General features: G+C 47.7%; 1 protein-coding gene across 1 annotated transcript; it reads right to left on the bottom strand.

The window, feature by feature from the left end:
- Positions 1 to 290: 290 nt before the first annotated feature.
- LOC138813956 (inactive ADP-ribosyltransferase ARH2) lies at positions 291 to 15,393 on the bottom strand. Its single transcript, XM_070002575.1, has 7 exons — positions 15,114 to 15,393; positions 10,842 to 11,006; positions 6,364 to 6,489; positions 4,387 to 4,527; positions 2,502 to 2,629; positions 2,233 to 2,365; positions 291 to 711 (listed from the first exon to the last, which is right to left on the bottom strand). Exons 1-7 carry the CDS (start codon positions 15,322 to 15,324, stop codon positions 554 to 556), a joined length of 1,062 nt encoding a protein of 353 aa, XP_069858676.1. The 5' UTR covers positions 15,325 to 15,393; the 3' UTR covers positions 291 to 553.
- Positions 15,394 to 16,525: the final 1,132 nt, after the last annotated feature.

Raw genomic sequence — 16,525 nt, 5'->3', positions numbered from 1 at the left:
GGAGAGTGGCCACTTCCTACTTTCTCAAGAGGTTGATCCAAGAGAGACTGGTTTACCATCTAGTGTGACTAAGCCTTGCCTGGTGAGGCTAAACACAGTATTTTAGGTATCTCTCAAGGGACCCAGAAGTGATGTGTCTCCACTGTGGGACAGGAACATATCTTCCAGCTGGTGAGCTGCATTCTCTCCTCTGTGACTAGGCAGCAGGCATGCCAGCAGTCAAACCACATGTTTACCAGGAGGTAGAAAAAACCACGTGCTAGTGGTTTGTGACAGAATAAAATGCACCATTGTCCAAGGACACTCACAGCCACTGTATTTGGAAGGAGTGTGGCAACCACAAGGCAAGGTTGGTAGCGTGAGGTAGCAGTGGAGGCATGGGAAGGTACTCTCATAGGACAAACAAAGTATTTTATAGAGCAAATTGGATTCTGAAGTTGGGGAGGGAGTGGTTAACATTTAATTGTCTGACTGGACACCCTCCCCTACAGAGGCTACAAGCTTGCATGTGGAAACTACAGCTGCCTTCTGGAAGGGGAATGGTAGAAATGCTTTACTTCTCCTCCGTGGACAAGCGGTGGAGGGCTGAGCCCAAGTCCTCCAGTCTGCCCTTGTGCTCCAGGTTCTGGTACAGGCCCTGGGGGACGGCATCCAGGCCATGCAGCAGGCCAAACAGGCAGCCGGCGATCATGCCTGTGGCCCCACTCTCACCTAGAATGGAAAGCACAGCGTCCCAGGGGGCTCCATGCACAGGGCTCGGTTCCTTCCAGGCCCAGCTCCATAAGCCTCGTGGGCTGACGGCCCCGCAGCCACCATACTCCATCAGCGAGGCCCCCATGTCCCCTCCTCCCTCCTTGCACCTGTGCACCTGCCTCCCTGACCTACAGCTCCCTCAGTCCATGCCTGGCTCTGCTTCCCAGAATTGAGGGGCATGTGCCCATCATGTACTTCCCACAGACTCAAATGGTTTTTGAAATTTGTCTGAGTACACAATTAGGACACCCTTCCTGAGTTTGTTTCCAAATTCAAACGCAAAGAGCCCTGCTATCTCTAGGAGTGACAGTAGCTGGAAACCTTGGAACCACTGTGGGTTCCTGCCCCCACCATCCCTGACACCCAGGCCTCTCCAGCTATGCCTCTGCCTCACAGGCCCCCACCAGGGCTCTTTCCCACATGACTGCTGCCATTCAGCCTCCATTCACAGGCTGCTACTGATTCCTGGCAATATCTCATATCACTCATATCCAAGCACGCATGTATACATGGACACTCAAGCTTACACTCACAAGTATACACACACACAAACCCACATGTGCATTCACACACACTATCTCATGCCCGGGCACATTTGTGTACACGAGCCCTGTGTACATGTCTGGGTGAGCACGTGTGTGTGTGTGTGTGGTGTGTGTGTGTGTTTGTGTGTGTGTGTGTGTGTGTGTGTGTGTGTGTGTGTGTGTGTGTTTGGTGGGGAGAGAGTCTGGAAGGGTCAAACGGGACCTTGCTGGGGGGAGGGAGGAATACCAGGGCGGGAGCCTGGGAGCAGACATGGCTGAAAACCCAGGAAGACTGGCGTTTTTCCTGGGAGAGGCTTGAACCTTTCCCAGACACCCAGAGCAGGGAACAAGGTGAAGGAAGGGTTGCTGCATGCAGCCAGGACTATGAACTCCTGAGGCTACTCTCTCCATCCTGAGAGCAGGATGGTTCTGAAACCAGCTGTTCTCTCAGGGGGAAGGGCACCAGACAGCTGAGGGTCTCTTCACGTTAATACATTGTGACATACAATGAAGCTCAATTCCTTACATAATTTTCTGTCATCAACAGAGGGCTCTAGCCACAAACCTGCAGTCAAACACAGATGCATTCGCCTCCAGTGCAGTCAGCAGCGAAGAGCTCAGGAGCAGTGACTACGCTTCAGGGTCTGCCTAAGCCACTCGGGGTACACCCTGGCTCCTTGGGCCATGCCTGGCTCCCAGCAGTTTACTCCTCCCACCCCCTCAGCTGTCTTCACCCCAGTGCTCTGCACTCACTCCACCCTGCATGCTTTCAGTGAAGAGGGGACCCAGCAGGCTGCACTGCTTCCTTCCATCCACCATCCCCCTGCTCTCTGCTGGCTCCCCCAAAAGCCCATGGCTGGGCCCTGAGCAGTGTCAGCACCTCCATTGTGGTGCGCACGGAGTTGAGAGGTGTTGGAAGCACCTGGAAGCCACGATCACAGAGGGGGACCCTCACCTCTGTGGAACATGGCCCTGTTGCACAGCTCAGCCCAGCTGCTCCCAGCTGCAAGGAGGGCGTCATAGGCTATCATGGGGGCATCATGGCCTCGTCGTCCGCCTCGGCCTTCTGAGCTCCATTTCTTATAGGTCTGAAGAGAACCATGGGTCAGCGTGGTTCCCAGCCCAAGATCCCAACCATCTCCAGAGGCCGCTCTGGGCTACCTGCCCTGCACACTGGCTGGGCACTGTGGTGTGCAGGCACACCCAGGGCCAGGCCAGACTCACCTTCTCTCTCTCCTCTGCATCATAGTTGTCAGGAAAGGTGGCTTTGCCTTCCATGTCTTCACTGATTTTTCTCTCCTCCAAATAAAACTGCCATTTAGCTTCAAAGTAAAACCAATGTTCCTGGTACTCTAAACACAAGCACAGGAAAGGTGGGCTGATGGTGCCCAGCAGAGGTGGGAGCAGGACGGACCGCCTGTGCCCAAGGACGCTGTGCTGGAAATAGGAACTTCGCAACATGTGGCTGCTTTAAACGACAAGGAAAGTGGAGATAGCACAACGCAGCTCTGCAGTTGTTTAACTGCATTCTAAAACCAAGCAGTGATTGCAATATTGTAAGGGTATTCTCTGGAATGTTTTAAAGCAAGAATTTCATTATTTAGGAATGAGGATGTAGCTCAGTGGTAGAAAGTTTGCCTAGTAGACATGAGGTCCTGAGTTCAATTCTCAGCACTGAAAAACACAAACAAATGGACCCAGGCACCTGTGTCTCATACCTGCAACACTAGCTACTCAGGAGGCTGAGATCTTCAGGCTCCGGGTTGTAAGCCAGCCTGAGCAGGAAAGTCTGTGAGACTCTTATACCCCATGAGCAAGCAAAAGGTCAGAAGTGGAGCTGTGGCTCAAGTGTAGAGCACCACCCTTGTGGGGGAGAGGAGACAGTACTTTTCTAAAATTTTTCTACTTTTTTAAGAGATGCAAAGGGGAATCTTAGAAAGAGAGGGGGGAAGTGTGGACAAACACAATCATAATATTCAGTATACTATGTGGAAAATGAACTATGCAATTTGTGGGCAGGGACCCATGGGGACTGTGAAGGAAGGGATGACATTGTCCAAAAGAGATATATACTCATTACCTGAATTGTGAAATAGTAACCTTTCTTTACAACACCTTAATAATAATAAAAATTATATATTATTTATTTTTTTGGTCAGTTGTAGGGCTTGAACTCTGGGCCTGGGCTCTTTTGCTCAAGGCTAGCAGTCTACCACTTGAGCCACAGCGCCACTTCCGGTTTTCTGGAGGTTAACTGGAAATAAGAGTCTCATAGACTCTCCAGCCTGGGCTGGCTTTGAACCATGATCCTCAGATCTCAGCCTCCTGAGTAGCTAGGATTACAGGTGTGAGCCACTGGTGCCCAGCAATAAAATTATATTTAAAAAAAAAAAGCCAAGGAACAGCGCCCTGGTCCTAAATTCAAGGCCATTAGCATGTCACTCATATCCACAGAGTGACAAGCTTTGGGTTAACTGTGGCAGATGGAAACTCTGGGTGTATATGCCCTCACAGGGCACAGACCCCTAGGGATTTGGGGCCTGAGGACTCATGGCACAGGCAAGGCGCCCCAGTGTGGGAGGCAGGCTTGGCCCTTCCTTCCTCTGTAGAAATGGGTCCCTTCTCTCCTGCACTAGTCATCCAGGTCAGCATGAAAATTCAAGTATGGGCCCAAGCTGAATATGTAGTTAGACAAAGAGTGGAGGAGTATGGTAGTCTCTGCAGAGGCTGTGAGGTTCTGGGGAAGAAGTTTCTGCCCCTCTGTGCACCTAGTACCACTCTAATCTGGTGTTTTCCCTCTACTAGGTGAGAACCTTCCAACTTCACAGGGTTAATTCCACTTAAACCAACCAAGGGGATTCTATATCTTGTGCCTCTAGGTGTAGCCAGTAGTGAGGGGGTAGAGCTGAGCTTCGGTCTGAGCGACTTCACAGGGTTAATTCCACTTAAACCAACCAAGGGGATTCTATATCTTGTGCCTCTAGGTGTAGCCAGTAGTGAGGGGGTAGAGCTGAGCTTCGGTCTGAGCAAGTGTGCTTGTGTGTGAGCTGAGAACAGCCTCTTTCCCATGAGGGAATCTGGAGGGAGCTGAAGAGGAAGCTGGGCTCACCTGCCATGTGCCGGATGGTCTTCTTACAGTACTCCTCGGCCAGTGGGACTGTCCGCAGCATGTCTCTCCCCCATTGCACAAGTGGTTTTCCTTGTATGGCATAAGAGGCAAACAGAGCCGTGCACAGGGACCCAAGGAACCCTGGAAGGCAGCAAGAAACAGCTCTGTCACCTGGCCTTTCTCCGCCCTTGATCAGCACACACTGGAGGGAGAGGCCCACCTTTCCACTGTGGGGAGTCAATGACTCTAAGCAGGGCAGAATCCACCATAGGCCAGGCCACAGGGGAGGAACACTCAAAAATGGCTTAGAGTGTGGCTATTCACAGAATTGATGCCCACCAGTGGCTTCAGGGCTCTTGTCTAGAACTCAACAATGCGCCATCTCAGAACAAGGGGAAAGGCCTGGACTGGCAAGCCCAGGTCTGGGGCCTGGGGCTGGACTTATCCTGACCACATGTACCCTTGGCCTCCCTTCATGGGCCTTCCTTCCTACACTTTTTTTTTTCCAGTCGATCATGGGGATTGAACTCTGGGCCTGAATGCTGTCCCTCAGCTCTTCAGCACGAGGCTAGTGATCTACCACTTAAACCACAGCACCACTTCCGGTTTTCTGAGTAGTTTATTAGAGATAAGATTCTCATGGACTTTCCTGCTCGGGCTGGCTTTGAACCTCGAGCTTCAGATCTCAGCCTCCTGAGTAGCTAGGATTACAGGCATGAGCTACTGGCGCCCTGCTTCCTTGGGACGCAACACCTCAAAGGCAAGAAATATAAACTCGTTAATTAGATAATAACAATTGTAATACATGCTACCAGAGGCAATAAACTATATAAAATCAAGCCCTTTAAACACTTTTGGTCCTCATTCTAGCAATGTATGGACCATTCAATCATTAAGCATATGACTAAGAGTTCTCAAATTTTAAAATGTTTTAGAGATACAAACTCTTAATCCAGATCCCTGCATGCTGACCCCTGATAGCACCTGCTCAGTGTTTTCAGGTCTGCATTTTGAATTCACTTGTGATTGTAGCAGTAGGAAGTAGGTGCTGCTTCAGCACCTACTGCTTGTCATCGGGGAGGAGAGTGGACAGCAGGAGTGAGGCCTGTGAGTCTGGCAGGATGCTCTCCCCATGAGCTCCACTGCTCACTGCGGTTCTCATTTGCACTCAGATGCTTTCTAGAAAAGCCCATTGGCTCTTCTGCCTGCCGGGGGAATGTCACAACAAACATGGGAAAGCGGCTGCAAAAGAGCAGCCCTGGAAACTGTGTGTGAGGCTGCGGCAGTAAATCTGCCAGCCTTGCCTGACATCCCTGAGCACGACTGGTAGCTTTTTGAGTGTTTTTTTTCTTTTTCTTTTTATAACATAGCTGACGGAGCCACAGCCTCATGATCTTCCTACATTTCTGCATTACTCACTGGGGCCTTCTTGGGATGTGGCCGGCTGTGCTCTGTCAAGGCGCCACCCCTGGATGATGTGGTGGTGGCCACTCTGTGCAGACCGTGTGGCAGCCTGTACTTGGGGACTACTTACTATGCTCACCATAGCCCAGAAACGGGGTGTGATGGCCATCCTCACTATCTCCTCCTAGTCCGGGAGGAGACAAGGCATGGCTAGGCTCTCTGTGGTCCCTGGAAAATATGCCAGAGTGGAACCAGCTCTGCCTCCACCAGACAGTATGGTATCAGCCTAATCCCTGGTGACTGAGTCCTACCTTTCGTTTCTGACATGAACAATACTAGAAAACAAGGAAAATTCTTGCCCTTGCACAATTTCTTCAATGTCACACCACACTTAATGCAAGTTTACTGTGAGGAGGAAATCAAACATACATTAAGTAAAGCTGAGGATAACAGATGAGCAAACAGTGGATGTGATTGCCTGAGAGTTCTAGTCCTGTGCTGGGAGCCAGAGTCACATAGAAGCAGAAGCAAGCTTAGATGTCACGACATCATTCCTGTCTTGGCCCATCTTACCTGTGGGATGGTTGTGGGTCATTCTGCCACACTCGATGCTGACTTCGATGAGGGTCTCCAGCCGCTCTGGCTTCCAGTACCTCATGCCAATGCACATTGCTTTAGTGGCAGCTCCAAATCCTGAGCCTGCATGGGAGATAAACACCTGAAATTAGACTCCTATCATATCACATCCAGCATCTGGCATTCATAATAATTTCTAAGTGCAAAAACTTATACAGTGAGAGGGAAGTATAACCACAACTCCTCTGTACATCACCTCTATAAGAACAATAATTTTTTAAGTGTATAGTAACATGTTCATAAGAATTTTCCTTAAATAAATGAACAACAGACAAGCCACTCAGATACCTAATTAGGGAAAAGAAATTTAATAGGTCATGTTTGTAAGAATATTGAAAGTTATTCAGCCATAAAAAGCAGTTTTTGGTGGCCTGGGGATAAGCTCAAAATATTCTCCTAATTGATAAAAATAAAATGTAAAAGACAGGGCTGGAAAGGTGGCTCAGTGGTAGAGTGCTTGCCTTGCATGCATGAGGCCCTGGATTTGATTCCACATAAGCAAAAAAAGCAGGAAGTGGCTTGTAGCCTAAGTGGTAGGGCGCTAGCTTTGAGCTGAAGAGATGAGGGACAGTGCCTAGGCCCAGAGTTCAGGCCCCATAACTGGCAAAAAGAAAAAGAAAAAAGAAAATGTAAAAGACAAAATTGTACATATGGTGTTTTTTCAATTATATATCTTTTCTTTTTAAAGTTATGATTGTATTATACTTGAGATACACTTATAACTCACATCATAATTGATATACAATATGCAGCATGTGTTTAAAGTGTGGACTTGATAACGCACAAGCACATGGACCAGGAAGAGGGATGCAGAGTAAGACATCTGCATCCCCAGCCTCTCACAGCTCCTGCACACATGATTTGAAGACTAGGGGACTGTATTTTCTGGACTCTGCATAAGTGTGATTACACAGAACAACTTTCATGTAACTTAGCTCTGATACTAGGTCTAATTATTTTAACTATCCCAGCCACCTGTTGAGATGTAGTCTCAGGAACTTTTATGCCTGAGCTGGCCCTGATCCTCTGATCGCTACCTCCTGAAAGTAGTATAATTACAGGACTCAATCATTATGCTAAGCTTCCTTTCCTCTTTCTTGTGTTGAGATGGAGTCTTGATGTGTTGCCCAGGCTGGTCTTGAACTCATGTACTTTAGCAATCCTCCTGCCTGAGATACAAGCAAAATCACTGTTTCTAGCTCTTTATTTTCCTTGTAATTTCTGTAAACTCTATAGTGGACTACTGAAAAAGAAGGGTTTTTTATTATTTCAAATCAGAATAATTGCCAGGCACCAGTGCCTTATAGCTCTAATCCTAGTGACTCAGGAGGCTGACTAATCATGGCGCTAAGCCATCCTGGGCAAGAAAGTCCAAGAGACTCTTATTTCTCCCTAACCACAAAAAGCAAGAAGTGGATCTGTGGCTTACATGGTAGAAGCTAGCTTTGAGCACAAAAGATCAGTGTGCCTAGGTCTAGAGTTCAAGCTCCAGGACTGGCAAAAAAAAATCAGAATACTTAATTCAAAGAATATAATGGCAACTGTTTTGGAAATATTTGTGTGGGTAACAGACTGATGTGTTTTATGATTGTAATCAATATAGTGTCATGTACTAATGGCCATTTTATGGTTTTTTTTTTTGCAGTGCTCAAGACTGAACCCAGGGCCTGAATATTATTCATATCAGGCAAGCAAGTGCTCTGCCACTGAGCTACAGCCTCAGCCCTGAGAAAATATTTTCATATGGACAAAAACAAAAAAACAAAAAACAAGGGCCGGGTGCCGGTGGCTTACGCCTGTAATCCTAGCTACTCAGGAGGCTGAGATCTGAGGATTGAAGTTCAAAACCAACCCGGCCAGGAAAGACCGTGAGACTCCTATCTCCAATAAGCCACTAGAAAACCAGACGTGGTGCTGTAGCTCAAGTGGTAGAGCATTCGCCTTGAGCTGAAGAGCTGAGGGACAGCGCCCAGGCCCAGAGTTCAAGCCCCCTGACCTACAAAAAAAAAAAAAAAAAAGGAAAATGAAAACAACTATTTAGAAAAGAGAGTAAGATTATATGAGAAAAATGTTAAGCCAAAAAAGATGATGCCAAAATTTTGCATCATGTTTTAGACATTATAATGAGATTATGCATATATTTTGTAAAGGGACTTCTTATTTCCTAGCACTATCTATGGAGACAGTGACCAGCTGCTCTAGGTGCTCTAAGGGGAGGGCAGCACAGGGTCTGAGTGCTGGGAGGATACCCAGGAAGGGCACCAGCATCATGAGGTCAGAGAGAATCTCCAGGTTTGCCCCTTACACAGGACTTGGCATAAGTGACTGGCATAATGACTGAGGGTAGCACGTGTATTTAAGCCTGGGCCAGATCACTGGATTGATGTCTTCATGACTGAGTTTTTTTTTTAAATGAAAGCTCCAAAATATTTAAATTACATAATAGGAGACATTCAGATAAAAAAAAAATACTTGCAGTAGGAAACTGGAGTAACTGAGAAATTCATTTATCAGAAACTATTCTATATATCCAGGCTAATGCTCCTTTGTGAGCAAATACTTAAGACTGTAATTAGAGTAATGGGTGCAACTGTCCAGCATGACAGAAAGCCCTCGGACTTGTGACATGCTTCTGTCAGTCTTTCTGTGTAGGGTGAACAAAGGTGGTTACTAATCTATTTTAAAAGAAAAAGTCAGTGAACTGTTCATTTTCCTAGAGCAGGATGATAATTTAAATTAGAAACCACATGATCTGATTCCAAACTTGTGCTGTTACAGTTCAAATTTGTCCCCCTAGCATCCACATCCTGAAGCCTTGTAGTCAAAGCATAGTGTTCAGGGGGAGAAGAGATCTTTGCAGAAGTGAGTGGATCCTGAGGGCTGGCCTCATCAGTGAATTGACCCACTGATGGACTCACAGCTTGAGGGGCTACTAGGAAGTTGTTGATTTTGCAGGAGGTGGGGCCTAGGTAGAGGAAATATGTCACTGGGATATGTTCTCAAAGGCTATGTTCTGTCCACAGCCCTTTTCCCCGCTTTCTGCTTTTCTCTGCTTCCAGACCACCACCAGGTGAGCAGTTTACTCTACCACACTTTCCCTGCCATGATGCTCCACTTTACCCAAGACCTGGAGACAAAAGAGCCAAGTGACCATGAACAACACATGAACTCTCTCATTGTGCACATTGCTTCTAAAAACACAGCTGGAATGGATCCAGATGCACTGGTTGGCATCTTGCAATAATGCAGTAGTTTGGTGAATAATGATTTACCAAACTTTAGTAAGGGGCTTTCCATAACTCAACATATAAAACTACTTAATATTTTAAAATATTTTTAAAGTATGCCAGTGAATGATGCACCATATTAACTTCCAAGTTCTACTGAGACACAAAGATGTCCTCCAGTGTTTTCAATACACGTGATGATGCACACACCTCTGTTCACTTGTTTTAGTATGGCCTCATCAAAGGGACTTAGAACCTCTATAATTGCCAGATAGTGGGTGTGTAAACTAAATAATTTGACAGATAATAACCTATTTTCCTGTGAAGAGGTTGTGCCATCTTTACCCTAACAGGAAGCTCTGTGTACTCCTCCCTATGACAAAAGCAATGATCCTATGACTCTCCAATTGGTAGCCAGTCTACACATGCTCAAACATCCCCTCCTGGTGGTGAGAAGGCTGTACCTGCTCAAACTGCCCCTTTGGCCTACCAGGGGCTGCCAGAGTAGCTCTCCTGGTCCTACTTGTGTTCTGCTATGTTCCCTTGTTTCAGGTATTCTCCCAAGCTGAGGCGCCTTGTCTACTAAAGCTAAGTCCAGGTTCCCAGTGTCCCAAAAGCTTTGGGGGAGGGGACCATAGAGCAGAGGGGCTGAACTCTGGGCCAGAAGCTCAGCTTAGGGGCCTTGTTCTCCCTTAGAAAAGGGCCCAGGACACAGGCCAGGATGGAAGGCTCCTAAGTGGCAGAGGCTGTGGATGCCTGCATGACACTCCCACAAACACAAAAGTAGCATCATGGAGATGTGCAGACAGATGGCACAAATTCTTACCAAAAGGCAAACTCCAAGGGAACACAGTGAAAATTAGTCCTTAACAGAAACAGAAATGGATGGCAGGATCCAACTGGGGAAGCCTGGGTGGTGCCTCAAGGACAGATTCCTTCAAACACACATGGGCACATGGGCAGGGACACCCAGCAAGGGGCTCCACATGGACAGAGTCCTCCAAACCCCACCCATATGGGCAGGGATGGCTAGCAAGGGATACTGTGTGAACAGAGTCCTCCAAACCCCACCGCATGAGCAGGCATGGCCAGCAAGGCCTCCAGGCATCCTACGGATGCCATGGTGGTAGCAGGTGGACAACCCATGAGACCCTTTAATACTTCTGAAGAAAAGATGGGTTCCCTGACCCTTTTCACTAAAGGGCGTGTGCCAGGCCAGGAGGTAGTTATCTGGCTTCAGCTGAGAACAGCCCTCCACAGTAGCTGGGTCTGGCCGATATTCTGGAAGCTTCTCCACCGTCTCCACGTAGCGCTTCACCATCTCCCGATATAGGTCGTCCAGGCACCAGTAGTCTGGGAAGAAAGGGTAGGAGCAGACATTAGCACAGACACTGGTGGACAGGGCTTGGGTGCAATGATGGACTCCAGCCAGTTGTTATGGAAGTAGACCATCTCACACCTGCTACCTGGAAGTATTTAATGCACAGGTCTCCTTCCAACCCAGACCTCACAGATGTTTGTTTGTCTACCTATTCTCACATTATCTGAGAATCTAAGGAAAACCTGCCAACTTCATTTCCCATGTGAGAATGGAGCCAAAAATTTGTCTGTTTCTGGGCTCAGAGAACAGACATGGTTCCTGTGACAGAGGCTGATTCTGGACTGGCACCAGCTCTTGTCTCTTCCCACAGGAACCTCATGCAGTACAAGGCCATTATTATCATACCATGTCTGGGAATAAGTATGGGATCAAGTCCCAAATGGATCATGGAGCAAAGAGGGCATAAAGAGCCAGACAAATCTGACACCCACCCCAGCCCAGCAGAGTATGGACCAAGTGCATCTTAGATGCAGATCTTTCCACAGCAAAATTTGTCATTCTGTTCCAGATAAGGCTCAGTAATGTGTTGTTTTGCCTACAGACAGAGATGATGGATTTTGCACAAAGGCAAAGTCTTCTGATCACTAAGCTAGACTACTGCCTAGAGGACACAGATAGTGCATCTCAACACTAGAATCCAAGACATCTGGCTGTGGCTGTAGAGGCCCTGTACCAGGGGAGGCCGGTGAGGGGTTGTCTTACCGTACTCTTTTTCACAGCCACCAACACATCATTATAATGTGCAAAAGCTGTTCTCATGGACTGGAGACTATCATCAGGAGATACCACTGCCCCCCTTTTCCTTGGCCATGGTGCCCATTTTGGGAGCTGCTGGAGGAGATGAGGGCAGAGGGCCACTTGTGTCAGAGAAGTAGGACAAGAGAATTCAGAGGTCATGTTGTGACTTGTCCAGAGCCTGGCTCAGGTCCTGTGCTCCCCTGTGCACAGCCCTGAGAGGAAGGTCAGGGGAAGTTCTAAACAGTTGAAGCCCCCACCCTTACTGTGAACCATGGGGAAAGAAAGAGCTTGTCCCCAGTCAACTCGCAGAACCCTGAGCACTGAGGCAGCCCTTGGGACTCTTTCCTGGACCACTGTATACCTAGCTGATGGGAGCTGGGGGAGGGAGGGGCAGGTAGGACCTTGCTCAGGAGGAATGAATTCTGCACATCCTACGAGAGTGCCACAGACACCACTGCAGGCACAAAACAAGCCTGTGCTGTGCACAGGACCCCGCTGTGCAGAGCTGGAGGGTCTGGCTAGGCTTCTAGGAGTCCCAGAGTCTGGCAGTCACTTGCCGGTACTATCTATTACAGCCCTTATTTCCCTCCATCCTGACCAACCAGATGGGCACTTTCTGAATCCTCTAAAATTTTTCTTCTGGGATTAGATACTATGAAATCTCATACTTAACTGATAATTGGAAATTTTTATCAAAACAAAATGGAAGCAAAGATCCTTGTTTCCAGGTTAGAATGTAAACTAGAAAGTAGAATGTAACCAGAAAATTGAAAAGTGTTTCAAAAGCTTCCAGTTGTGGGACTGCTGTGCTGTATGGTACAGCTACCAGTCCCATTTTCCCTATTGGTCTTGCATTGGAAAGATAAATCTGTTTAGAAAACTTCCCAATGGTTCCCAACCAACATTGAGCCAAGCAACGTGTCTCATGCCTGTAACCACAGCACCATGGGAGGAATAGAGAGAGGTATAGATTGAGAATCAAGATCAGCTAAAACAAGTTAGTGAGACCCTATGTTAACTAATAAGCTGGACATGGAACTGAAACCCTGTCATTCACTTATAGAAGGCCATGAAACCACTCTGGCAAAGTGTGAGGCCTTATGTGAAGCATAACTGAAGCAGGAAGGACTAGGCATGTCTTGTAGCTGCCAGACACAGCTGTGTCCTGGGTGCTACATGACTTTGCCAGACTGCACTGTGCTCACTGCTATAGACCACATGGCCAGGGCTCAGAGGGCGACAGCCTCATGAGTGACGAAGCTTCTTTAAATGTGCTAAGTGCAGCTTGTCCAATTCCGCCTGTCTTGGGAGAACAAGCAAAGAGCCACTGTACACTGCAATTTTTTTTGGGGGGGGTTCCGGTCGTGGGGCCTGAACTCTGGGCCTGGGCACTGTCCCTCAGCTCTTCAGCTCAAGGCTAGCGCTCTACCACTTGAGCCACAGTGCCACTTCCGGCTTTTTTCTTTTTGCTTATGTGGTGCTGAGGAATCGAACCCAGGGCCTCAGGCATGCAAGGCAAGCGCTCTACCACTGAGCCACCTTCCCAACCCTACACTGCAAGGCCCTTTGTGTGGCTGTGTACTGGTACACTGGCATCAAACAGGAGGCCAGCTTCAGGACTAAGGGTCACCTGCTTGTAGCTGTAACACACTGTAGCTTTGTCTCAAAAGCCATGTGTCTGGCAGGCCGTTATCAAGGGGAAGGGGATGCATTACAGCTTGGACTGCTGCAATATTATTTTAATCTAAAGGAGCCCATCTGCCCAAGAAGCAGTGATATTTGGATCTCATAATTATGTAGCATAAAGATGCTTCACCACCAGACTCCTCTTGTCAGCTCTTGCTAGTTTCAGAACCAGTTGATGGCATTCTTATACAGTGATGGCAGAATCAGGAAATACTTGGATTTCACAATAGTCAGAAAGATACTTCACCATTCTCCACAAGCTATGACACCTTATCTTATCGTCGTGCCTTAGCTTGCTATTTTGGGACATGGCATGGATGGCATTCCTATACAATGACTGCAGTGCTAAATGGAGCATGTACACGGCAGACAAATGGAATGGTCAAGTAAATGCATAACTGAAATCCACTGGCTTTAATAGCTGCTCTCAAGCCTTCACTCTGAAATGATAGACTAATAATATCTACAGGATCCCAAAGAGCACAGCATGTATAGGAAAGTTGTGTATACTGTGTATCTGTTTTTCTGAAATTCATATACAACTTTGGTCATCCTAATACTAATCTACTCCTTACTGCTGCATTTTCTTTTTTTTTTTTTTTTTTTGTCGGTCGTGGGGCTTGAACTCTGGGCCTGGGCGCTGTCCCTCAGCTCTCCAGCTCAAGGCGAGCGCTCTACCACTTGAGCTACAGCGCCACTTCCGGTTTTCTGGTGGTTTATTGGAGATAGGAGTCTCACGGTCTTTCCTGCCCGGGCTGGCTTTGAACCGCGATCCTCAGATCTCAGTCTCCTGAGTAGCTAGGATTACAGGCGTGAGCCACCAGCGCCCGGCTACTGCTGCATTTTCTTAAATACATTTATGTAAAAGCAAGGTGAAGCTGTCATTTGAGATATGTGTTTGGTATGCGCACACATATGCACACACACACACATGCCAGTACCTGGACTTGAACTCAGGGCCTAAACTCTGTCTCCAAGCTTTTTTGCTCAAGGATGGCACACTATCACTTGAGCCATAGCTCCACTTCCGGCTTTTCTGGTGGTCAGTTGAAGGTAAGAGTCTCATGGACTTTCCTGCCCGACCTGGCTCTGAGTCATGATGCTCAGATCTCAGCGTGAGCCACTGGTGCCCCGCTAAACCACAATTCTTTGGAAATCAGACTCAATCCCCAATGATATTCTAATGGGAAAATTGTAATGGAAACTATAATTGTATAATTTCAAGATGGCTCGAATTCCTACTTATCTTAAAGAGAATATAAAGTATAAGACCAACTCAACAAGAAGCGTCAATCTCTTGCAGTACATAGCTGTGTTTGCCCCCTGCCCCCACCTCCATGGCTCCAAATGCACCAAGTTTGCCTGGGATACAAGAAACTGAGTGCTGGCTGAGCTGACGCTCAACAAGTGGAAGCTGCGGTCCAGCAGCTGAATCTTCCTTATCCATCAAGATCACAGGAGAAACATGACCTGCTGCCTGTATGATGTACTGAGAGACACCAGTGCATATTAAATTGCCACTTTTAGCAGCGGCATCAAGTAACACTGGCTCCTGGGTACACCGCCTTCAAGGCTCCAGTGCTTACTGAGAGCACATGAGCAGCCGTACACCATTCTCTTTACCACAACTAAGCAGAGCACTTTGTGGATCCTACCTGTGGTGAGAGCCTCGGCCGTGGCCATGTGCATGATGCTGTTGTCACTCACTGGCCACTTTCCAGGCGACAGCACAAGGTGGTTGAGTCCCCCAACCTTCTGCAGCTCTTCTTGGATGGAGCCTAGAGAACTGTTTTCCCTGCAGACATTCCCATAGCCAAGCGCATCGCCCACACTCCCCAGCAGCATTGCAGCCTTGAACTTCTCCATCTTCTTCTCAGCTGCCTTTGTCCTTCCCTGCCACCCTCAGTCCGTCCTGCGGACACTGGTCATTGTATCACTATCCAGCACCCTCCAAATGGCCAGACTTATCTTTCCTGCTTTAGCAGGCACCAATGAGAAGGACTGAGCTCACCACGTGGGAGGCGTCTGGACAGCCTTGGCTCCCAGCAAAGGAGCACGTTGGCATGGGGCCCCATCCAGAGCAAGCTTGGAGTACTAAAGCAAGCCCTGGCTCTGTGGTCTGGAGGAGAACGCCCCCGTGTGGGCAGAGTAGTGCAGTACGGTGGAAATCTGTGAAGGTGTAGTAGTGCGTGGTCAGGGCCACTATGGAGCATTCTCCAAGCTGCCGTCTTCATGGCTTTGCTTTTCCTAGAACTTTCAAATCAATGCAACGTACCATCTTGCCATTTCTAACGAATAGTTATTAGAAATTTCTAATACAGTAAGTGTGGTCTTTTGTGTCTGGCCACTTTCAGCATAATGTTGAGATTCATCTACTGGAGTTTCAACTTTTAAAAAACTTTTCAGATTATAAAATTGAGGGCAGGGAGTGGAGCTTGGTGGTGGAGCATTTGTCTAGTATAAATGAGGCACTTGGTTCATTCAATCTCCAGGGCTATGGGGGGGGGAATCAATAAATCATTTTGGTAGGACACTTGAAATGTGTCTTCCTTTGAAAAAAGGTACAGTGTTTTCTCACCATTCAATGTCCAACAAGATGCTCCAGTGCTAGACTACAGAAGGGTGAAGTCTTAGCAGGTGCAGAGTCAGTGCCACCAACAGCTTTACACCACTTCACACACTGCTATGGAAACCAGTCATCAGATGAGGTGAGATAGGCAGAAGTAGCCAGGCGCTGGTGGCTCACACCTGTAATCCTAGCTACTCAGGAGGCTGAGATCTGAGGATCGCGGTTCAAAGCCAGCCTGGGCAGGAGAGACCGTGAGACTCCTATCTCCAATAAACCACCAGAAAACCGGAAGTGGCGCTGTAGCTCAAGTGGCAGAGTGCTCGCCTTGAGCTGAAGAGCTGAGGGACAGCGCCCAGGCCCAGAATTCAAGCCCCACAAACGACCAAAAAAAAAAAAAAAAAAAAAAAAAAAAAAAAAAAAAGAGATAGACAGAAGTGTAAAACTGTGAGCCTGGCTTGAAATGAAATAAATTAGAAAGAAAGCTATACCGTTTTGTTC

Source organism: Dipodomys merriami, unplaced genomic scaffold, assembly GCF_024711535.1.
Source record: "Dipodomys merriami isolate MVZ:Mamm:240054 unplaced genomic scaffold, mDipMer1.0.p SCAF_6, whole genome shotgun sequence".
NCBI lineage: Eukaryota > Metazoa > Chordata > Mammalia > Rodentia > Heteromyidae > Dipodomys > Dipodomys merriami.
This window is presented reverse-complemented; position numbering and strand designations above follow the sequence as displayed.

Coding starts and splice junctions, on each gene's coding strand:
- LOC138813956 (XM_070002575.1), bottom strand. CDS start 15,324: ATGGAGAAGTTCAAGGCTGCAATGCTGCTGGGGAGTGTGGGCGATGCG. Junction 6,490..10,841: donor CACGCCCTTTAGTGAAAAGG/GTCAGGGAACCC, acceptor TCTCCCATGCAG/GCTCAGGATTTGGAGCTGCC. Junction 2,366..2,501: donor ATGCAGAGGAGAGAGAGAAG/GTGAGTCTGGCC, acceptor GGTTCTCTTCAG/ACCTATAAGAAATGGAGCTC.